The 23,798-nt window shown below is 36.1% G+C and overlaps 2 protein-coding genes and 1 pseudogene across 2 annotated transcripts; all 3 read left to right on the top strand.

The window, feature by feature from the left end:
• Nucleotides 1-82: 82 nt before the first annotated feature.
• Nucleotides 83-6,876, top strand: LOC141822002 (transcription termination factor MTERF15, mitochondrial-like). Its single transcript, XM_074709411.1, has 2 exons — nucleotides 83-1,287; nucleotides 6,509-6,876. The coding sequence occupies exon 1, from the start codon at nucleotides 128-130 to the stop codon at nucleotides 1,235-1,237; it is 1,110 nt and encodes a 369-aa protein (XP_074565512.1). The 5' UTR covers nucleotides 83-127; the 3' UTR covers nucleotides 1,238-1,287; nucleotides 6,509-6,876.
• Nucleotides 6,877-11,264: 4,388 nt separating this feature from the next.
• On the top strand, nucleotides 11,265-12,366 carry LOC141820366 (aquaporin TIP1-2). Its single transcript, XM_074707666.1, has 3 exons — nucleotides 11,265-11,424; nucleotides 11,516-11,766; nucleotides 11,893-12,366. Exons 1-3 carry the CDS (start codon nucleotides 11,292-11,294, stop codon nucleotides 12,265-12,267), a joined length of 759 nt encoding a protein of 252 aa, XP_074563767.1. The 5' UTR covers nucleotides 11,265-11,291; the 3' UTR covers nucleotides 12,268-12,366.
• A 2,999-nt stretch (nucleotides 12,367-15,365) lies between these two features.
• On the top strand, nucleotides 15,366-16,726 carry LOC141821369 (myb-related protein MYBAS1-like; annotated as a pseudogene).
• The last annotated feature ends 7,072 nt before the right edge of the window (nucleotides 16,727-23,798 follow it).

Genomic DNA, 23,798 nt, shown 5'->3' with positions numbered 1-23,798 from the left:
TTTTCCATTTGTCATTATTAAGATTTATATTAAAACGTGTCAGCTTCACAACGACACAACACTTTTCTCCGACGCAGCCATGAGCAATTAGGTTTCGCTTCTCCGTGCGACCAACGGCGCCGCCGCGATGCTGCCGTTCGTCATCCGCCGCTATAGCCGTAGCGTCCCGGCACACTTCCGACCCAGTAACCTATTCTCTTCTTCCTACGCAGTTCCTCCGCTGAAGCCGTTTTCCGTTGTCGAGTACCTCGTAGATACCTGTGGTTTATCTGCCGCCGAGGCATCCAAGGTCTCCCTTTCCTTATCTGGTCTCAAATCTAGTAAGAAACCCGACTACTTCCTCAACTTCTTGAAGTCCCAGGGCTTCACCGACTCCCACATCAAGAGGATTATCAATATCAGCCCCAAAAGCGTCTGCATTAAGGTGGAGCCAAAGTTCCGATCTTTGCTCGACGCGGGCTTCTCGCAGTCCGACCTAGTCGAGATAATTACATCAAATCCACGTATCCTCGACCATAACATGCGTTCTGTCGTCCCCAGGTTGGAGTTCTGGGATGGTCTGTTTGGATCGAGGGAGCTTCTTGTTAAGCGTTTAAAGAAAAAATGGTTTTTTGGCTACAGTGTCGAGAAAAGAATCCTTCCCAACCTCAAGTTTTTTATGGACGTGTGCGGTATCTCTGAAGAGAAGGCGTCTCAAGCATTGAAAAACCGCCCTGAGTTCCTTGTCCAGAAACCAGATTCACTCCAGACTTTGGTCCGTAGAGCCGACGAGCTGGGCGTCCCCCGACATTCTCCAACGTATCCGTTCTTGCTTATTGTTCTTTACGGTAACAACAAAGAAAACTTCGAGGCCAAACACAAATTGTTTGCGAGCCTTGGTTGGTCTGAGTCAGACTTCTTCAATGCAATCTGGAAAACGCCAACCTTGTTAAATATTTCTCAACCTTACTTACGGAGGAAGATAGAATTTTTCATCAAGGAAGTTGGCTGTTCTCCTTCCTTCATCACGCAACATCCAATAATTCTGCTATATAATTTGGATAAAAGGGTGATTCCTAGGTTTCAGGTGTTGGAGTTGTTGAAGTCCGAAAATTTATGGACTGCAAAAGGGAGTCTGCTCTCTTATATAAACCCATCTGACAAAAAGTTCATGGAGAAGTTTGTGCTTCCATATAAAGAGAAGGTCCCTAAGCTAGTTGACATTTATCGCTGGCCGTCAAGGGAGGTGTCCGTCTAATTTTGAGTTCTAGCATCTCTACAGAAGAGATTTTTAGAATATGTATTCAGGTGCGAGACTCTTCCTTAGCTAACAGATAAATCAACAATAAATTCTGTACTGATCTATTTGTGCTTTCAGTTGATCTTGTTTTCCTAACATTTTCTGGATACTATCTGGATCAAAATTCAGTTTATCAAACACCCTGTCATAGCTATTATAAATAGTTAACTGGTCAATAACCTTTTGTCATAATAAGTGAATGACGAGTTTGTTTAAAGAAAGTATTACCATGGATCATAATTATGCATGTCATTATGTCGAAGTTATTCAGGTGTTGATGGGTATGTTTTCCTAGGTATAGCACCAAATGAACCCTTCTATTTGTTTGCCATTTAAATGTTTGCTATGAAGACTCTACATTGGCATCAACAACATATTGTCTTCACATTCAAAATTTTGTGTCTATTAAACAGTTACAATCTATGTAGTCATTAGAAAGTACCTATTTAGTAATCAACTTCTCTAGGATTGAAAGGTCTGCTAATTGTGACAGATTCGACGTGATAAAAGCATATTTTATGGTGTAAACATTCTTTTGGTGTCAAAACTATAATCTGTTACTCCTTTAAGTATGTAACCACACTGTGAAGTTCCAAAAGTCTCTGTTCTGTTGACAAGCTCTAAGATGTACAGTAGAATATGAAACAAAGATGATCATTTGCATTCTTAGTTGATTTAGATCCATTAATTAATTTTTACAGTTGCCTTTGCGAATAAACTTAGTTGCTATCTTATGTTTCTCATTTGGGCTTTTCTTATCTGCAATTATTTATCACAAAGTTAGCATATGACAATTTTGCTATACTACATAGAAGCATTTTTGCATTTGTAAAATTATATCCTTAGGACAGAATTGTGAAATCGTATGACCTAATTGGTGCATTTGCTTTCAAATGATATTGGTCCAACTGATTAGAGTTTAAATAGATTAACTCAAAGCATTAATTGTGGAGAGAGTTTAGAAATCAAAAGTTTTGAGTTGAGCAGATCTAATATTGAATATATGATATACAACAACAACAATCAAGTCTTATCCCATTAAGTAGGGTCGGTTATATGAATCCTTCTACGCTATTGGACTATATCCTCTACTATTTTATCATTTATATTTAAATAAATTTTATCTTATTTTATAATTTCTCACTAATTTTTTTTTTGATCTTTCTCTTCCTCGTTTGATGTACACATTTGTCGTAGTTTTACATCATCTAATTGGAGCATTTATTGGTCGTTTACATACATGTCTATACTATCTTGAACGCGTCTATCAAAGTTTTCCTTCAATAGGTACAATCCCAACTTTCTCTTTAATATTTTCATTTTTTATCTTATCCATTCTTGTATGTCTGCACATCCACTTTAACATCCTTTTCTTTGTAACTTTTATCTTCTGCTTATGTGCTCGAGTCATAGCTTAACATTCTTTTCTTCTGCAAGTCTGCTCCGTTGCTCTACTCTATTTCAACCACTTTGTTTGTATTTTATGTAAGACATCTCTCTCAATTCCTTAATCTTTTTGTAGAAATGATTTTTAATATTTAAAACTCTTTGTTACATATAATTCATCATCTTCTATTTTAATAATTGTTCATTACGTCTTATATTACTAAACTTAAATTTTATATATTCTGTATTTACTCTACTAACCCAAAATGTTTCACTTTTAGTCTTTCCTATCAAGATTTAAGTTTAACATTTACTCCTTCACCTGTCTCATCAAGTAAAATAATATCATCTGCAAATAACATGTACTATGATAAAATATATTGAATGTGTCCAATGAATACGTCCATAATTATTGTAAAAAGATAAGGACATAGAGTTGATCCTTAATGTAATTCTATCTTTATGAGGAACACTTTGGTTAATTCATTTGAAGTCTTCACTCTTATTACATTCTTGTCCATATTCTTAATTAGTTAAATATACACTATACTAATACATTTCTTTTCTATAATTCTCTATATAATTTACCTTAGAACTCTATCATAAACTTTTTCTAGATCGATGAATACCATATGTAAGTCTTGTTTCAGTTGTCTGAGAAGATATATAACTTTTATTTTCAACTTTTCATGCATAAATTCTAATTAATTTTTGGTCACCGTGGTGTCATTTTTTAGTCTTTTTTCTATTATTCTTTTTTAAAATTTCATAATATGATTCATTAGTTTAATACCCTTATAGGTTGTACAATTTTGCATATCTCCTTTATTATTATATAAGTGAATTATAGTGCTTACCCTCCACTGATCGGATCTATTTTTGGTTTTTAATATTAGGTTGAATAACTTTGTAAGTCATTCAATATATTATTTCCCAAGGCACTTCCAATTCCATATCTCTATTTGAACATGTCCTATTGCTTTTTCATTTTGTATCCCATTTAAAGCTTGTTCTATTTTTGAAATTTGAATTCTACAATAAAAATTTAAATTTTTATACTTATTTAACCTATTTAAATTACTTAAGTTAAATTGGTCTCATAAATCTTCCTTACAAAGTTGATTAAAATACCTCTTTCATTGCTCTTTTATTTTTTTTATCATTTACTAGTACTCTATTGCATTCATTTTTAATACATCTTATTTTAATAAGATCTCTTGTATTTCTCTCTCTCGCTTTAGTTATTATGTAAATGTCTCTTTTCTCGTCTTTTGTATTTAATTTTCTATATAAATATTTAAAAGTTTCATTTTTAGCTTCATTTATCGCTTTCTTGACTACTGTATATTTTTTTAAGTTTTACTCGTTCTTACAAGTATATAATACCTTGTATACTATTCGTTTTTGTTTTACTTTCTCTTGTACTTTTTCATTCCACTTTCATGATTCTTTATTTAATGGTGCATGCCCCTTTTACTCATTGAGTACACATTTGACTATTATTTTCAACTTTGATACTATCTTATTTCATGTTATATTCGAGTCGCTATATATTTCTCCTAATACTTATACTCTTATCATCTTCTTAAATATGTTTTGTTTTCCATCCTTTAACTTCCATCATTTAATTTTAGGAGTCGTGCATATTTTTCTTCTTTTAATACTATGCTTGAAGCGTATATCCAATATTAATAATCTATGTTGGGTAGTTAAGTATGATTTTACAATCTTAATAAATTTTTATATTCATTTTCCTAATCATAAGAAAGTAAATTTGTGATTTATTATTCTCACTTTTGAATATGATCAAGTGTTTTTCTCTTTTTTTAAAAAATATATTAGCTAATATAAGTTCATATGTTATTGCAAAATTCAATATAATTTTCCCATCTTCGTTCTTGTTCCAAATCTATAACCCCCATGCACCCTATTATATTTCTTTTTTTTCACTTCTACATGTTTATTTAGATCTCCTCCTATTAAAATTATTTCGGTTGACGGAATATTTTGTAATACTTCATCTAGATCGTCTCAAAATATAGATTTGATGTGTTCATCTAATCTTACTTAAGGTGCATATATACTAATTACATTAATAATTTTTTTCACCATCATTATCTTGAGACTATAATCCTATCTTCCTTTCACTACTCCTACTACTTCATCCTTTAATGAATTATCGATAATAATACATATTCCATTTCTTGTTTTACTCTTTATGCCATAACTTTAAATCTGAATTCTCTATCCTCTTTTATCTTTTCTCTTACGTATCTGTTTATTATACACATAAAATATTAATGTTTCTCCTAATTATCATTGAATATATGATATAATTCACAAAAATTTACAATTAAAAAAATAGTTTGGATGGATGAACATGAAATTCAATAAGAAAGAGACATTAATGTAAATTTGAAGAAAGAATGACTGAGATGAAAAGAAGCATTGTAAGTCATATATTATCTTGGTGTGGCTCTTTGTTGGGATATTCTTTTTAGAAATATGGTATAACATGCCATAATAATTTAGAATGTTAAACAATTAGGAGATGACACATATAAAGAGTTGATGTAGGTGACTACTATCGTTGAGCAATTAGGACAAAAGTTATGATATGAATATGTTCAAAGGCAATTTGTAAATCTCTATAATTAGATATGTTGAAGTGATTTGAATTGAAGGTGTAAGGATAACACATACAAAAATTTGATGTTGCAATATGAAAATGCTATGGATGCAAAAAGATACCAGAAAAGATAAAATTAAATAAAACAATACTGCTGTCATTGAGGAAATAATAGAGAAAATATGTTAAGACAGGATGAACACCTTCATAGGCAGTCACCCCACTACAAAATTATTGACCTAGTGATGAGGATTTTAAATTAATAATGATGAATATTAACATCAATATATAACTACAGAATCCTTAGTCTATCAAAATAATTTTTGCAATCACAAAAATAATCAGGTTATAATTTATAAATAAACACTAAATACTGAACAACAACACATAAAATTTAATAATTCATTGTCATAAATTTAAATTGCAAGAAAATATATAGTAAATTTATAATTAGTATATTGCAATATCAAAATTAGAAAAGTTAACTAATGTCAAATGAACAAACAACTTATTAAAAAAAACTTTACTTGTTTAGGTCTCTGCATGGGCCCCTTTTTAAAAGGATCACCTAAGGATTATTGTTGAAACCTCCTAAGATGTCTTTTTGAACAATACAAATCATAAAATTAGGTACATTCAATTTATAATAGTTAGAAAACTCTACATGTAGAAGGAGGTCAAAGAATGTGTATTACTAGAGATTTATTTCTACATCAACCTCCAATGGAGATGAAATTCAGGTAGTCAAATGTAAATTGTGAAATGTTTAGACAAGCACAGCCTTAGGATTTGATTTGGTGAATTTTGATTAACTTTCATTATGAATTTTCTGTTGATAGCTGAAGAAGAATTGAACTTTGATTATTCCTAAATAGTTTAGACAAACACAATTTATGGATTTGATTTGGTGCATTTTGATTAACCTTCAATCTTATCTTTTTTTATGACAGTTCAAAAAAAAAGAAGAACTTTGATGTTACACGTTGGCACATGCAACTATCTCGGGTCACACTTGGACAACTTACCCTGCTCAAACTTAAGCATTTTACAATTCAAACACCATTCACACATTGGACAACTCGAAAACACTGAAAATCTGAATTCTTAATTGGCAATATTCAGTTGCCATTAATCATTGTCTTTTAAAGTTGTAGTATTGCTATTCTAATGGTTCATCAAAGAAGTAATGACTAATCCTAGAATTATATCGACAGAAAGAGAGCAAAGAATGGCATGAGAGTTTCAAGAGAACTTTGTGATGGTATTTGAGGCAGCACCGAGCTCACTATTAACATCAAGATGGAAAGGGTATGGTAGTCTAATGTTTTGGAATTCAGTGTGTTTGAGAAGAATTTTGGATACCAGGTCTTTGCGGCTTGGCTGCCTTGCATCCCATTTCAAGCCGTTTCTACCATAATTTTGATCAGAGTGCAGATTGAATCATCATCCTGTTTGACTTGGAAGGAGGATTGCAGGATGCTACGATTCAGAATGTGGTATTTGCTACCATTTATTCAACACTTGGTTTCCAATGTGCTAGTTACAATTTGAATATCTGCATCACAATTTCCATCTTTCAACACATTTTATTGTGTTCGTCATGAAATATATATACTCTAAAAGCCTTGACATCATTTGCAAAATCATGAGCATATCTCATTGCGTTTACCTTATTCAGCCTTCTTGGTTACTTTAGTGATATCTCTTCCCATGTTTCAATTTTACGAAGGTTTATGGTTTTATTTTTAAGAAAAAAATTGCATTGAAATTTTAATTAAATTACTTAGAAAAAAATTTGCTGGCCTAAGTTATTTTCGAAAGAGATTCTTAGGTGAAAATAAAAAAGGCATCTTAAAATTTATAACTCATCAAAGGATATTTCTTTTATGTAAAAAAAAATAAAAGTGTCTTTTCAATGATTTTATTAAAATTATTTTTTAATCTAGTAGTAATTATCAATATTTGTGTAGGAGTTATTGGTTGTTATTATAATGTATAGAGATTTATTAATATATTATAAGGTGAATTTTATAAGCTACTTAGCTATTACATTTTTTAGGATGTGTTCGTTTAGGATTTAGGGTATACTATTTGTAACCGTCCCTAAATTTTTAAGGCAGGTAGGTTTAAAAGTTCCAATAGAAGTTTGCACCACTTCAATACCAAAGAAATAATGCATCATACTAAGATCAGACATTTCAAATTCTGTCATCATCAATTTCTTAAAATTAAAATTTCCAAATATGGATGTATTATTTTTAGTGTAAATTAAATCATCTACATATAAGCAAATAATCAATATTTTTCCTCTATCTTCAATCTTAATAAAAAGATTTCTAAGGGCATTTTTGAAAATCTTCCTTCAAAAAAATAAGTTTCTATACGATTATATCAAGCTCGTGGGGCTTGTTTTAATACATATAGAGTCTTTTTTAATCTATAAACTTTATGCTCATTACCAAATTTCACATAATCAAGAGGTTGATCGATAAATACCTCTTCTTTCAAATCTCCATGGAGAAATGTTGAATTTACATCTAACTGAAAAATAGGCCATGAATTTTGTGCCGCCATCACTTTACCACTCTGATGGTATCAATCCATAGCCTTTCTCCATTTCGATTCTTTAACAACCACTTCGAAAATAGCAGGATCACAATCTGAGAACAAAGCAAAATGTGTAAGACGATCATCACCTTAATCAATTCTAGTCACCTCATAATTAGACATCCATACTGATCTTCTTAGAACACATTGTGGCCTTTGCGATTCTACTTTCATTGGACTTTGATCTATTATAGGAATATTTTGAGAGACTTCCTCATGTTGCTCATCCTCCATAGGTTGTTGTACTTTCTCATCATCATCAAAATCTACTGGGATAGTTTTTTTAACGCCATTTTGATTCCATGGCCAAGTGTCTTTTTCATCAAAAACAACATCAAAACTTATAATGATTTTCTTAGTGCAAGGATTATATAATTTATAAGCTTTTGATGTATTGCTTATACTAAGAAAAATACATTTTTCACCTTTGTTGTCTAGTTTTTTTCTCCTTTCATCTGGAATATGAGCATAAGCGATACATCCGAAAATGATCAATCGTTGATTTTCTTCCACTCCAAGCTTCCTCTGGTGTCATATTTTGAATAGATAATGAGGGACTTCTATTCAATATATGGATGCTCCAATTAACTGCTTCTGGCCAAAAATTGTTAGGAATACCACTTGTCGTCAGAAGGCTTCGCACCATATTCATAATAGTGCAGTTTTTCCTTTCGCATATACCATTCTGTTGGGGTGTGTAAACAGCTGTAAGTTGCCTTTTGATTCCATGATTCTCACAAAAATTTATAAATTCATGTGGGTTATATTCTCCACCACGATCTGTACGTAGAACTTTAATCGAGTTGTCAATTTCTTTGTCGATAAGTAGTTTATAATTTTTGAAAGCAGTAAAGGCTTCGTATTTTTCTTGCAACAAATAAATCCATATTTTGCGACTATAATCATCAATAAAGGTAATTATGCATCTGTTACCTCCATTAGAATGTGATGTTATTGGCCTGCAAATATCTGAATGGACAAGCTCCAATGCCGCCTTTGCTCTTCAAGATTTTCCTTGTGGGAATTGATTATAGTGTTGTTTGCCAACAACACATTCTTCACAAACTTGAGAAGAAGTTGTAATTTGAGGAAGATCGATCACCATATTCTTTTGTTTTAGTGTTTTTAATCTACTAAAATTTAGATGTTCATAGCAAAAGTACCATAATCATGCCTTATCATCAAATTTTTCTGAAAAACATGAATGAGATATAGTATGAAGATAAAGCGGAAACATACGATTGTCTATCATGTTAACTTAAGCAAATTAAACCCAACTTTGCATCTTGAATGCGACAAACTCCTATTTTAATAGCAATTTCATATCCTTTTTCTTGTAGTTGACCCATACTAGGCAAATTAGTCTTTAAATCTGGCACAAAAAGAACATTAGAGATAGTATGGATAGTATCTCTTTTTGTTTGTATGGTTACCTTTCCCTTTTCATAACAGAAATTTTAGAGTTGTCACCAAATTTGACAGAACTGCGAAAGATTTCATCTAGTCAGAAAATGTATCATTCTCTCCACACATGTAGTTGCTGCAGCCTGTATCTAAATATCATACATGTCGTTGAGTTTTCTCTTTCTCATGACATACCATCAAAAGAGACACTTCTTCTTCTTCTACAAAGTTAGTCTGATCTCCATTTTGTTTCTTCAAATTAGTATAACATTCTGATCTATAATGGTCATACCTATGACATCGATAACATTTAACATTGGACTTATTTACTGACTTTGTTTTATTAGTTGTTGAATAATGATCTCCACGTCCTCTTCTTTGAAAATAGTTCTCTTGATGTTGATTTTATTGTTGGTTTCCACGATCGTTGTTGTTTCTACCTCCTCTTCCTCAACCTTTGCCTCTTCCTCGTCTTTTATCACTTCTACAATTTGTAGAGTAATTTTCTGATAAAACCTTCAATGCTTGCTCCTCTTTTTCATATTGATTGATTTTTTGCTTATGAACCAATAATGAACTTTGTAATTCATCAATTGAAAGTAAACTTACATCATTTGCTTCTTCAATGGCGCAGACAACAAAATTAAATTTTGGTGTAATAGATTGAAGAATTTTTTCGATGATGAGAACATCCTCTATCTTGTGGCCAAGGATGTGTATTTTGTTGGTGATTGTCATCGTTCTTAAAAAATATTCTGAAACTGATTCTCCTGATTTCATTCGGAGCATTTCGAACTCTGAACGAAGTGCTTGAAGCTACTGCCTCTTAGCTCTTGTCGTACCTTGGTACTTCTTTTTCATAGAATCCCAGATATTTTTTGCGGTATCCTTGTAGAGAATGATTTACAAGATTGAGTGATCAATAGCTAGGAAAAGATAATTCTTTGCTTTAAGATCTTTCAATTACGCATCTATTAGCGCAACACCTTCTGTCGATTGTGCTACTCCAGAAATCATGACCGTCCAATATTCTTTGGACCTTAAGAAATTCTCATGATGATGCTCTAATGGTCATAGTGACCATCGAATCGAGGAATGGCCGGTTGTACAAAATTTTCAAAAGACATGACTCTCTTCGAACCTCTGCTCTGATACCACTGTTAAGAAAAGAAATACGGAAGTCGTGGACACACAAGGAAGATAAAATTAAAATTTTCAGACACACTTCATTGATAGAGAAGTAGCATATTTATAGGCTAATATATAATACTAATGACCCACTAACTCTACTAACACCTCAATGTTAACTAACTCCACATTACAACGATTTCCTATTATTTCTCATCCACTAATTCAATCACAACCAAATACATTGAAGAGCAATGATACACTATATAAAAAATGTAGCATGAAATTCAACATGACACATTCTATGTAATGGGTCCCACATGATATAGTGGGGTCCATATCCAAGTTGAGTGTGTCATGTTGAATTTATGCTAAATAACATATTTTTTCTACATTGAATATGGACATTTTTATATTCACTTTCATCCCTTATTAAAATTTAATAACTTATCAATCCACTAACATTATTAATTTTATTAACAGATTCAACTCGATCAAACAAATGAATTTGTATCCTTTCATTTTATTCAACAAAATTTCCACATAATTGGGCCCGCATGCACAAAAGTCGGCGACGGCGATCGTCGTCCGAGTTTCCTCCACGAGATGGACGACAGCGGCAGCAAATGTCCACATCAGCCGAGCCCCACCAGTACACGTGGCAGGCACTGAACGACTCGGAGGCCCGCCCAAGTCCCACCTCACCGCCTCGGCGCCGACTGTTGAACGGCCGATAGAGCCCCTGCATGCGCTGCCATGCACCAGCTCTTCTTCTCTCCCCCCTTTATTTAATCAGAACATCTTCAATCGACCAGAACAGAGACACAAGCGGAGCTCGCTTCTGAATTCTTATTGGCAATGCCGATCACCAGCATCGCCGTAGGGACGCCGGCGGAGGCGGTCCACCGGGAAACACTCAAGGCTGCGCTCGCCGAGTTCATCTCCACCCTCATCTTCGTCTTCGCCGGCGAAGGCTCCGGAATGGCTTTTAGTATATAAGCTCCCCCCGCACCTCCTCCTCCATGAATTAGGACCGCGGCTATTAATCAATTAGCTATAATTTATCGTCGTTGGCATGACAGATAAGCTTACAGACGATGGGTCGACGACGCCGGCGGGGTTGGTGGCGGCGTCCCTCGCCCACGGCTTCGCCCTCTTCGTGGCTGTCTCCGTCAGCGCCAACATCTCTGGCGGCCACGTCAACCCGGCCGTCACGTTCGGCGCCTTCCTCGGCGGGAACATCTCTATGCTCCGGGGGATCCTCTACTGGATCGCGCAGTGTCTCGGCTCCGTCGCCGCCTGCCTCCTCCTCAAGTTCGCCACCGGCGGTCTGGTAAATTAAATCCATCATCGCCGACTAAAAAAGAAAGGAAAATTATCAAAACACCTTTAACCTTTAGTAATTTTTTTTAAAAATATTTATTTTAACATCGCGATATATATGTACGTAAATTTGCAGGAGACATCGGCGTTCTCTCTGTCGGCGGGCGTGAGCTCGTGGAATGCGCTGGTGCTGGAGATCGTCATGACGTTCGGGCTGGTCTACACGGTGTACGCGACGGCCGTGGACCCCAAGAAGGGCAACCTCGGCGTCATCGCGCCCATCGCCATCGGCTTCATCGTGGGGGCCAACATCTTGGCCGGGGGCGCCTTTGACGGCGCGTCCATGAACCCAGCCGTCTCTTTCGGCCCGGCGGTGGTCAGCTGGACCTGGACTCACCACTGGGTCTACTGGGCCGGACCGCTCATCGGCGCCGCCATCGCCGCCCTGGTCTACGACGGCGTCTTCATCGGCCAGACCACCCACGAGCAGCTTCCAACTGCGGATTTTTAAGTGATTATTGAAGGAGCATCAATTCAATTCGGATAATTGTTTACGTGTGCAAGCGTTTAGAGGATACCAAATCTGTATCCAACTATATATTGTTTCTTGGTTCAGTATTGTGTGATCTTTTCTGGTGAAATTACCATGCATCAGTTTGCTCATCTGCCCTTCCTCCCCTGCTTAATTCCACATTTATACATGGCAACCATCATAATTCATGGCCGGTTCACAGTTATATCACATTATAAATCCTAAGAACATATGTGTAGGATAGGATTAGATTAATTAGGATGTCATAGTTTAAGCACCCACTCAATGTTAAATTTCATTATCATGATTCCAACATCTCTACTCGAAGCGTTGGCATGGTAGGTCCAATGGCGGCCGTCACACAATGAATCATGCATTTTCAACGGTGTCTCATCATATCTATTCTGTATTCTCTAAAGGTTGGGAAAGCTAGACAATGACAACAACAAAAGGGCAAAAGTTAGATGCATAGGAGAAAGATGAAATTTCAAAATTCTTCCACTCAGTTGCTAATGGCATGAAGCCAAGGGATCTTATATATGCATGTGGAGCACCTATTTTAGATGGTACGGGAGCTGTTTGTGCAGAGGCTAGCTATGTCACAAGGCTAATCATGATCGACAAGGTGAACACTAGGACACAATTTAGAAGGAATTTAAGGGAGGTCAGTTGGATGATTGCTCATGCATATTCTATGAAGATTTGGACTGATCCAACATTTCTTTTTATGGGACTTTCTGGCAAGGACTAGGTTACATTGATGGCATTAGAAGGATGCCGAAGAAGACTTGAGCTCTTGCTAATTGCCAATAAAAGATGTACAATGTTTTCTTCTATAGGTGTACAATAATATATAGTAGAAGACCAAGAATATAGAGAAGACAAGGAGGATTATTTAATTTGTTGACAAACAAACAACTCATTTACAGGCTAATACATAATTTAAAAATGATTTAACTACTACCCCACTAACGATCCTTAATTATAAACATCAATTAACCACTAACTTCTCATCTACTATCCACTAACTCTATAATACATGCATTAATTCATAAGACTATGGTGCGAGGTTGGTTATATGTGATTTGGTGTGTTGCAAATTTTTCAATAGTATTTTGAGATTCATGCACAATTCATTCATGTACCAATAACTAGACATCCTCTTGATGCTTGTCCTATTCCCAAAATGTTCAATTAAACCAAAATCAATAGTTAATATATACCTCGTCTAAGTGTATAAAACCTACTCAATAGTAATTATAATTTGTAAGATTAACCGGACAGTACTCATTGCACGTTGAATGCAGTTGACCCAATGGCATCAGTGTGCACCGTAATGATATCACATCGTATGGGTCCAACCAATATAATGAGCTGTTGCAGCACCCATCAAGTTGCACCAGTTCCACTTGCACAACGATCGATCATGACACAGGCTTAGCTTCAACCCCCTCACTGTGTGTGATCAACTTTGAGAGATCGATAATCTTTTGCCATGTTGTGGACTATACTATTACGGATAAGAAAACAAAGCCCTCTCGCACCCTTATCGCTTCCACAACTATATTTACTGTGCAATCTTCCAAATAAAAAGGCCAATAATAATAGTAATAAGAACTCGTCATCAAGCCAATAAGTCTATGAAAGACGTCTTATATTAATTTACCAGGTCCAGGCTCATTCCTTTCGTCGTCGCTAAGCAATTTAAAGCGCGGTTCAGATTTTAGGGGACATGAAGAATTTGATTCAAGAAAGGAGCATGCACTAATAATATTCCACCGAGTATGGATGGAGGCATGGATCGATCTGTCGCTTTCTTCCTTCAATCACTCCATTTGCATTCATCTACACAACGGCCATCGATCAAAAAGGCATTTGATAGCTCCTTGGAACTTACTTAGAAAAGGCAGCAGCAATTAACCAATATAATTTATCTCTGCTTAAATGCCCAAAAAATTAGAATGGTGACCCAAGAATGTCTTCTTTCCGACTGCAACTACTACACTAAGTACTACTTGCACAGGTATTATATCTACTCCCATTCTCTGAGAATTATAGAACTCCATGAAATTATATATATATATATATATGGTGGCATCCACGTCATGATGCCTCACCGCTTTAATCTATTGCCCACTTGCTTTCTCTTCTTTTCTTTTCTTCTCTTCTCTCCTCTTTTATTGTAATCTCTCCTGCCTTGTGCGTATTCGTATTCTGTCGTGAGGCTGCGGCAGGCACCACACGCTCGGGGTGCGGTTAGCGTGTCAGTGTCACCACGGCAGCACTTCCCACTCACTCGCTTCGATTCCCCCTCCGGCTCGCTTTAGTGCTCCGAGATATTGTTTTATTTCGTCGCCAGTAGAGGGAGAGGCCCGCCTTTTATCATATTCAGCTTTCAAGCTCACTCGACGGCAGCAACTGCGTGATCACTTCTGTCGCGTACGTTGCTATTCTTGATCGATGGAACGTCCCTGAGCGATCCAAACAAGATGCATGATGAGATAAGTGAGGATGTAAGAGAAATTAGGATTTAATAGAGTTATTATAGCTTCTTAATAAGAAAGGCAAAGTCTTTGTTCAAACATCATGGATTAAACAATGTTATCTTGCCTATATAAAAAGAAATAAATCCGTAACTTTCAGCGGCCTCCATCGAGAAAGCGTGATGCGGTACCAGTTCATTGTACCAGGAAAAACATTCCAGAAGAAACCAAATGGCTCCATTAAATTAATTCAACTTGTCTGAACTGAATCGTCTCTCGACTGAATATTCAACAACAAGTTACTGAAACAGTTGTTGGCGTAATTAATTCTCCTGCTGCCTTTTGCCCTTTCGTTCTCTGAAAGAGCTTGCATTCTCCTCCTTTTTCCCTCTGCACAAGTGGCCATTATTTATTACATAACTCAGCTTATGCTTTCGATATTTCATATATTATGTTCAGTGCTCTCCCACTTTTCTACCATTCACAGAAAAAGAAAGCCATTGGATTCCCGTTTGCACCTTTCTCAGAGCTCGCGTAATTATTCGGAGGAGTACAGCTAAATGAAGTAGTACAAGATCTTCTTACAAACCAACCATGACATCAGTGGCTGGCTTGGTGCCTATAAAAGCCTGTGCACGGTAACCGAACGCCTCTCAGTCATTCATCGTAAAGTGCGAGCAGCATCCGGCCAGGAGGGATCAAGAAGCGAGATACAGAGACCTGAATTGTCCGGGATGTCACCTGCCACGGCGACGACAATGCAAAAGATGATGCCGGCGGCGACGAGGAAAGGGCCATGGAGGGAGCAGGAGGACCTCCAACTGGTATGGTTTGTGCGCTTGTTCGGTGAACGTCGTTGGGATTTCTTAGCCGAGGTGTCAGGTTTGAGCGGTGGCGGGGGAAATAGCTAGATAGGCCCCTGATCGGGCCTCACCTAAAGGGTGACACCACCACGTGCTGGTTTAGCCTTAACCTCCATGCCTCCTCCATTTCTTGTAGGCCTTAACAGGACAGGAAAGAGTTGCAGGCTGCGCTGGATCAATTATCTTCATCCCGGCCTCAAACGCGGCCGCATGACCCCCCAAGAAGAACGCCTTGTTCTTGAACTCCATGACAAGTGGGGCAATAGGTTATATTTACGTACTCTCCTTTCTCTTGTGATGTGAAGCAGATTATATCTTGTATCCTTTCTCGTGATGTGATCGAGTATCCCAGTTTTAAACTTGTGCCTGTAGGTGGTCTCGCATTGCTCGGAAGCTTCCCGGGCGCACCGACAACGAGATAAAGAACTACTGGAGGACTTTGATGAGAAAGAAGGCGCAGAGGAGGAATGGGAGTGTCGTCTCTTCGTCGCCTTCATCTTCCTCGTCCGCTTCAAGTAATGTCTCCTCGTCTGTCGATGGATCCCCATCGGAGCTTACAGCGGCGAAGTATTCAACTGGTAGTAATATTCCAACGGGGAGCTCCTTGGATCTCTCAGAGGTCAAAGGTTACACAACGGATCAGATATGGAATGAGATTGCTGCATCGGAATCAGTTAGCAACTTGAGTTTTGATGAGTACAAGGATGGTTCAGCTTGCAGCATGGGCGGCCCTATGGCTTCTCCTCTATGGGAAGATTTGTGGAGAACACACACTGAAGACGTGAGGATGATGAGCTCCATGTCTGACCTCTTCGACTCCAATTGCAAACAGAGTATGGATTCCTAGGAACACTGAACTTAACTATAGCTATCTCTCTTCAGTTCCCTTAATTAGCTGAGACTTTTCGTGGTGAGGCCTCTAATATATCTCTGCAAACTTTAGCTAATCACTGTTAATCCATTCTATGTACTGTATATCTGCAAAGTTTAGCTAATCATCTGTTAATCCATGCTATGTGCTGTAAAAAGGAACTACGTTCAGAAATGTTGCAAGTCATTCTGTGTTGCCGATATTGTTCAGCCAATGTATTGTCTAAGGAGTTGCAACTTACCTTCAGCTGACGATGACAAAAGGCTCTTAGCTTGGAATACAAAAGCAGCTAGCAAAGATCCAAAAACTATGGTAACTAAGAATAGCAGCTGCCAGAGGAGTATGTTTCTAGCTGCTATTGGGCAGTACCAACCTAAGAAATTCAAAAGCTAGATATCGGTTAGATTTTTGTTTGTCAGCTGTTGATTATCTTAATAGTGAAGGATTAACTGATCTAACGCATAGTGCATGAAGGGAGAGTTTAAGGGGGCGTTTGGTACGAGTATTTTCCGTTTTCATTTTCTGTTTTTCAGAAAATGAAAACAGAAAACCTGTTTGGTTGACGTTTTCATTTTTATTTTTTAGAAAATTCATTCTCATTTTCTGGAAAACTGGAAAACGATGTTTCATCGTTTTCTAAAAAATGGAAAATGCGGGGGTTGACAGAAAACGTGAAAACGCGCTTCGCTTCGCTGCCTGGTGTGGGGCTAGAGACTCTTCCTCCGTTGTCGCCTCTGTTCGCCGTCGCCAACATCCAGCCGCCGCCATCTTCAGTTGTCGCCAGCTCGCGAAGAGGAGACAGCAACCGAGCTCCGTCGCCGTCGTACGCTGCCACCCCCTGTTCCGCCACCCCCTACACGAAGACACCGCAGCCCCCTCTGTTCTTCTTCTTCTACCTCTGCTCACCGTCGCAGATTGGCCGTCGCCGTTCGCTGCCCTTCAGCCGCCTGCCGCCTGCCGCCTGCCGCCTGCCTGCGCTCAAGACGCCGCCCACCAACGCCGGAGTCGCCGATGAAATCGGTAAAGGAAACTTTACCGATTAGTTTTAATTAATTGAGTTAATTAATTATTAGATTAATTAGTTAATTAAATCATTAGTTAGTCAATTAGTTTAATAACTATTAGATTGTTAATTAATTGAGGATTAATATGTGTAATTAGGTAATTTGATAAAAGATTAATTGATGAATTGGATTAAGGTTAGTTAATTAATTAAAACTCGTGGGATTAGACAAAGGCTGTTGGATTAATTAAGATAATTAATTAAAACTCTAGATTTTTATTTTAATAAAAAAATAAAAAATATAGAAAATAGTTATCGAACCAAACGCGTTTTTCAATTTTCTTTTCTAGAAAACAGAAAACAGTATATCATACCAAACGCATTTTCTGTTTTCTGAAAACTAGATCAGAAAATGGAAAACTAGAAATAGAAAATGGAAAACAGAAAATGGAAAACATTTTCCAAACCAAACGCCCCCTAAGTTTCGAATATGGATAATGACATATATAGTTTCTTAATATTAATGAGTTATGGATTTTATGATGGATGATCCCAACAGGATAGACTTTGTATACAAATAGGAAGTCAAAATACATTTGGTGAGCGTGTTTGGAATTGTTGACTCTTCTTCGTCCTCTTTTCTCTAATTCCCATTGATACGAAGACTTTGATGGTTGTCCATTTTTACGGAAGACTCCGTTTTATATTCAGAGGGGTTAAAGTATGGCGATCCTTGAATGAGATAACTACGACAACCTCGATCAAGTCTTGAAACTAATTACATATCCACTTTGTATGAGACTGCATGAACACTAGGACAAGTACCAAATAAGTTCCGATGTTAAAAGAGACACGGGGTGAACAAATAATACAAGACCTTGGATCGAACTCTCAAAGGTATCACAATCATCAAGTCATATATACTAAAGCAAATGGATCAATGAATTCTATCGAAGATAGATCTGACAAGAAGCAACCTATCTTCTATCCAGTCAAGGGCGGAGGCAAATAAAACGTTGCCCAAGCTACAGCTCGGATAGCTTTTTTTTTTAAGTCCAATTAATATTTTATTTTCCCTTTTAATAATAGTTTAGGATCCAATTTTTAATTATATAGCCCGGTCAAAATTAGACGATTTCTTCTAGAGTATGGGTTAAAATCCGACTGTTTCTATAGGAAAGAGCAATTTTCTTTACGAAAGTTACATAAAGGGGAAAGGAAACTTAAAAAATAAAATGAAATCCCTAACCCTTCTTTTTCTCACGCATGCGATTTTTTTCTTCTGCCTTATCCGCTTGATTTCTCATTTGCGATTTTTTCTTCCTCTTCACCCACTGAATTTCTTCTTGCTCTTCACGGCTTCACCTATCGACTCCTGCTATTACTATCAGGAGCAATCGATGCCCGACGATCAATCCCTGTTTTTCTCTTTTGTCATTATTCCACTTCACAATTGCTTACAAGTTTTCTCTTCTGTGATTGATGACTGCTATAAAAGATTATGGTCTATGTGACTATTGATTCTTTCAATGCTATTGTGAGACATTTGCTCGTAGAGACAAATATCTTCTTATGATAGACAAACTATTATAAAAAATTAAAACTATTACTGTATGCATATCTTATAAAAATTTATCAGCATCCTTTCACCATTTGACTTTTAATTATTTCCTATTTGCATATCTTGTAAAATTATTTTTACTTGTATGTATGATATGTTGATATTACCTTTTATGCAGTACAAAATATATTTCATTATTTCTGTCTATAATTTAACAGCAATGAGATTTTATTTTGCAATTACATTATTATGATTATCATGGTACAATCCTCAATCTAACCTAAGCCTTTTTTTTCCAATTAGGACCTGCATTATTGCTAATGATCAACTTATTGTCGTTGGTGGTCAAGAGGGTGATTTTATAGCTAAACCTGGATCATCAATTTCAAGTGTGTCTGAAGAAGTGAAGTTAGTTACATTCTTAAGTCAGTACTTAAAAAAAAATCATTGTAAACTATTATTTGTATTCAATAGGAATATCCAATATAGGTATTGATGAAAGTGTCTGATGTGATTGTTTTTAATTGAATTTTACATGTAATTAAGAAAAATACCTAATGAATTTTACATGTGATCTAGAAAAATACCTAATGCCTAGTTAGAGTGTAAATGTTAGACGTAGGCTCAAAAGGAAAGATGGCTTCAAGTATTAAAGATTATATGATCATTTAATATTTATTTAATTTTATAAACTTTGATGTATTTTATTCAAAATCATGCCTAAAATGGTGGGATTGAATTTATTGGCATGATATTCACGTTGCAACACTTATATTATGGTGTTCCATGTTTTTCATCTAGCAGCTTCTTTCTTAGCAGTCATTTAGTTTAACACTCTTATTTTCATATTCCTCAAATTATATCCTTGCTTATCCAAGTTGTGTACAATGATGTCTGTATGCTTGATAATGACATAAAAGGTAAGAAACTTTTGCCCATGCTCAAATGGGCAGATTCTAACATAGAGCATGCATGGGTTAATGTTGTTGGGTTGCAAGGGTGCAAACATAGTCCCACATCTAAAATACATGAAAAAGATCATGTAATTAAAAGGATGGAAAGTATCTCCATTGGTATGAGGTCTTTTGGGGAGAGCCCAGGAACAAAGTCATGAGAGCTTAGGCCCAAAGTGGACAATATCATGTCATTGTGGAGATATTTTGATTCCATCGGTACTAACAAGTGGTATCAGAGCGAGATCGCTCTTCACCGGACTAACCGCCGGATGAGCCATGATCCAGATCTAACCATGTGGTTTGAACCTTAAACAAAGAAAGTGAGTGCTCCCGTGTCTGAATCAAGAGGACCAGACACCAGGTGAGAAGTTCTAATAGGTCGGGTCGACCGAGAGGCAAAAAGTCCTAGTTGCGACTAGGTGGGAAGTCCTAGTAGGTCGGGTGGACCGAGGGGTAAAAAGTCCTAGCTGCGGCTAGGTGGGAAGTCCTAGTAGGTCGGGTGGACCGAGGGGCAAAAAGTTCTGATGGATCGAGGATTCAGACATCAAAAACGACATTGAAGGGGGCCTGTGGTCCTTTGTTTGAGGGGGAGATTGTTGAGTTGCAAGGGTGCAAACATAGTCCCACATCTAAAGTACATGGAAAAGATCATGTGGTTAAAAGGATGGAAAATATCTCCATTGGTATGAGGCCTTTTGGGGAGAGTCCAAGAACAAAGACATGAGAGCTTAGGTCCAAAGTAGACAATATCATGCTATTGTGGAGATATTTTGATTCCATCGGTACTAACAAAGATAAACAATTCAATTATAATTGTTGGAGATACAATAGAAAAGCATCCTATAATAAAAAAGATAGTGTTAATTGGAAAAGTATTTCGGTTCAATTTGGATAAATTTGTAAGAATTTTTTTCTTTTACATAAAAATTAATTTTGTGGAGAAATTTATTATTTGTTAACTATTTATTTAGATTCTGTATTAAATGAATGTTAACTATTCTCTTAGCTGCCTAATCATTTTTATTTGATTTCTCTATTTGATGCATGAAAAGAAAATGCAAATCATACTGATACATTAATGCAACCAAATTTTCTTTTTGAAAGAAACGCAAATAAGTGTATAGGACTACACGATGCACTTTCATATTTATTGATTATCAATCTTGTTAATTGACCCATCTAGTACTAGCCTAAACCTAACTTGCTATAAACACTAGATCTTTACCATCTACTTATCTCAAGCAAACAATTTGTATGATCTTCATAATATACTGTCACTCCTAATTGACTCGGAAAGCAGTAAAGCTTTGCTTCTTTTTTTCTTTCTTTTTTGTATCGTGAAGTTCTACAGAGAAGAGCAATACATCTTATTTTATTAAAAAAAATAGATGTTATCAAAATTGCAAAAAGATAAGGTTTAGTGATCAAATAAAATTGACCTAGTTGAAAAGAATCAAGCAGATCAGGAAGCAAGGAACTAATTGATGTTTATTGATCCAATTAAGAATTACTAACAGACCATATACCTAGTATTAGCTTTTTTTCATCGTATTCATTACATAGCCAGAGCATATTGTTGGCATGCCGCATGATATATATACCCACCCAAGGGCGTAGCCACATGTTATCCTGTGTTATCTTGCATTAGTTTGAGAACCGACAACGGCCAATGATGTTGAGAAGGAGGATGCCGCCCCCGGGGCATAGGTGAGTTGGTTACGACGCAGCAGACTTGCAGAAAAGGACAAGGGTTCGAATCCTGACGAAGTCAGGCAATACCCTCCTGCGTCGTAATCAACTGCACTTTCTCGATTTACCTCCTCACAGATGGTCGTGGGACCGACCGTGTGGGGCCGCTAAGGTGGCGGATCCACCTTTTTTGCAGAAGAAAAGGAGGATGCCAAGTGAGTCAGTGGCGGAGAAAAGAAGACAGCTTGAGGAGGAGAATGTCAAGTGAGTTAATGGTTAGAGAAAGGAAGATAGGTTAGGGTCCAAGATCAACTCGGGTAGATCAACCGTCCTAGCTCCGTCATTGTATCCAATTGATCAAAATTAATCGATTGTGGTTACTTTTATCGATTCATCCCTTCCTTTGATTTCGGATTGGATCATGTGTATTTTAACAAGTTACATAACAATACATTTGTGAATTATGGTATGAGACATCAAATGGATTAAAAGTACTCGAGACAAGATTTTTGAATATTGGAAGTTCTTGAAGCGTGGCTTCTAAGCGAGGACCACTTTGAGGATAGAAAGTCTTGACGACATGACATAGAGTCTTGGGCAATCTAATGAAGTTCTGAAAGACTGAATTGTGTTGTGAGAAATTGTGCAATTTATAACCTCTAAATTCACGTTTTTTTAGCAACTGTAAATATATGCCTCGTGGAAAGCCAAGGGACAAGGGTTTCTTGCTTATGACCTCAACCAAGGGGCAAGGGTTTCTTGCTTATGAAGCCATAAGCAAGACACTTTGTTGAATCAAATAAAACTTGAGTTGATTGATCAGTCAACTAAAATGCCCTTAATGCTAATAGAATGCTCCTATCGAGCTTGAATCAATTGAAAAAGAGATTCAGCTGATCGAACAAGATTTAAATCGGCAAAGCTACTAGTAAGATCATATCAACGACTCTTTGTATAAGCAACGAGTGTGTTTCTTTTCGATAACCTTGCACACGAATATCGTACCAGTATTCTTGTTTTATATGATCAAGATAAATGAGACAATTGTCAGAAGGATTCTTCCACAAGCTCAGCAACATCTTCTTATTCTTATAAAAAGTTCTATCTTATAAAAAAGATATATTTTCTCTATAGAGTTTCTTTTGCCTCATCTAAAGAGACTTTTGATAGTGAGACTGTGCATGAGTTTAATCTAGCTAATGGATCCCAAACAATGGAGTAGAACCAAGGATCAGAACCACATAAAAGATCTAATTAGGATCAATTTAAGAAATTGCTAATTTATATATATTAATTACATTGATTAAAACATTAATTAAAAGTTTATGCTATAATTATTAAACAAAATTTAAAATCGACGCTATATGTTGTAATTTATATATTCTCATTCACGTACTTGTATTTTTGTGATCCATTTCCATATGAACAATGCAAGAAATCAAAATAAATTTCAAACGAGATAATCAAATGTTTTGACAAGAGGCAAAATGCCTGTAACAAAAGATAATGCTTTGTGAGTACTCATAAAACTAAACAACGAACTTAAACAATGCAAGAAAGGAATTCAAAGTTTTCCATGGTAGATGCATATTATGTAATATCTTAATCTATTTTGTATATGAATCACCGTCATTTTATTACAATAGATGTAATTTTAGACATGATGAAGTATTTGAAAATGAATTTGTACAATAATAAAAACATCATTGAGCCTTAAAGGCTTAACATATTGTTAACTAATGACAGCATTCTAAATTAGTTCAACATAAAATATCATGAACTACTAAGAGAATATAAATTTAAATAAATGAACAATCACTTATTCAAACTTAAGCATTTTCTTGACAATTAAGACTGATAAATGAACGCATTTTCTCATTGGATGAATACATATGATGTTCATTGTTTAAACCAATGATCTAAATGTACCTTGCCAAATCATTTCCTCAAGTTGTAAATGCAAATCATTTTCTAAAGTTCTGGAACAATAATAATCTACACCAAAGTGAGATCACATGACATGATTGTTTTTTATTTGGAATTTCAAGATTTCCTATAAATTCAACAAACTGTCAGTGCTAAAG

The sequence above is a fragment of the Curcuma longa genome, chromosome 2 (assembly GCF_044706935.1).
Source record: "Curcuma longa cultivar G26 ecotype Majalengka, Jawa Barat chromosome 2, ITB_CL_G26_1.1, whole genome shotgun sequence".
NCBI classification, from domain to species: Eukaryota; Viridiplantae; Streptophyta; class Magnoliopsida; order Zingiberales; family Zingiberaceae; genus Curcuma; species Curcuma longa.
The sequence above is the reverse complement of the archived record's forward strand: the minus strand, read 5'-3'. Positions and strand labels throughout refer to the sequence as shown.

Excerpts from the sequence above, each read along its gene's own strand:
- LOC141822002 (XM_074709411.1), top strand. The coding sequence starts at position 128 with ATGCTGCCGTTCGTCATCCGCCGCTATAGCCGTAGCGTCCCGGCACAC.
- LOC141820366 (XM_074707666.1), top strand. The coding sequence starts at position 11,292 with ATGCCGATCACCAGCATCGCCGTAGGGACGCCGGCGGAGGCGGTCCAC. Across the intron at positions 11,425-11,515 it reads AGGCTCCGGAATGGCTTTTA|ATAAGCTTACAGACGATGGG; the intron begins GTATATAAGCTC and ends TTGGCATGACAG. Across the intron at positions 11,767-11,892 it reads AGTTCGCCACCGGCGGTCTG|GAGACATCGGCGTTCTCTCT; the intron begins GTAAATTAAATC and ends GTAAATTTGCAG.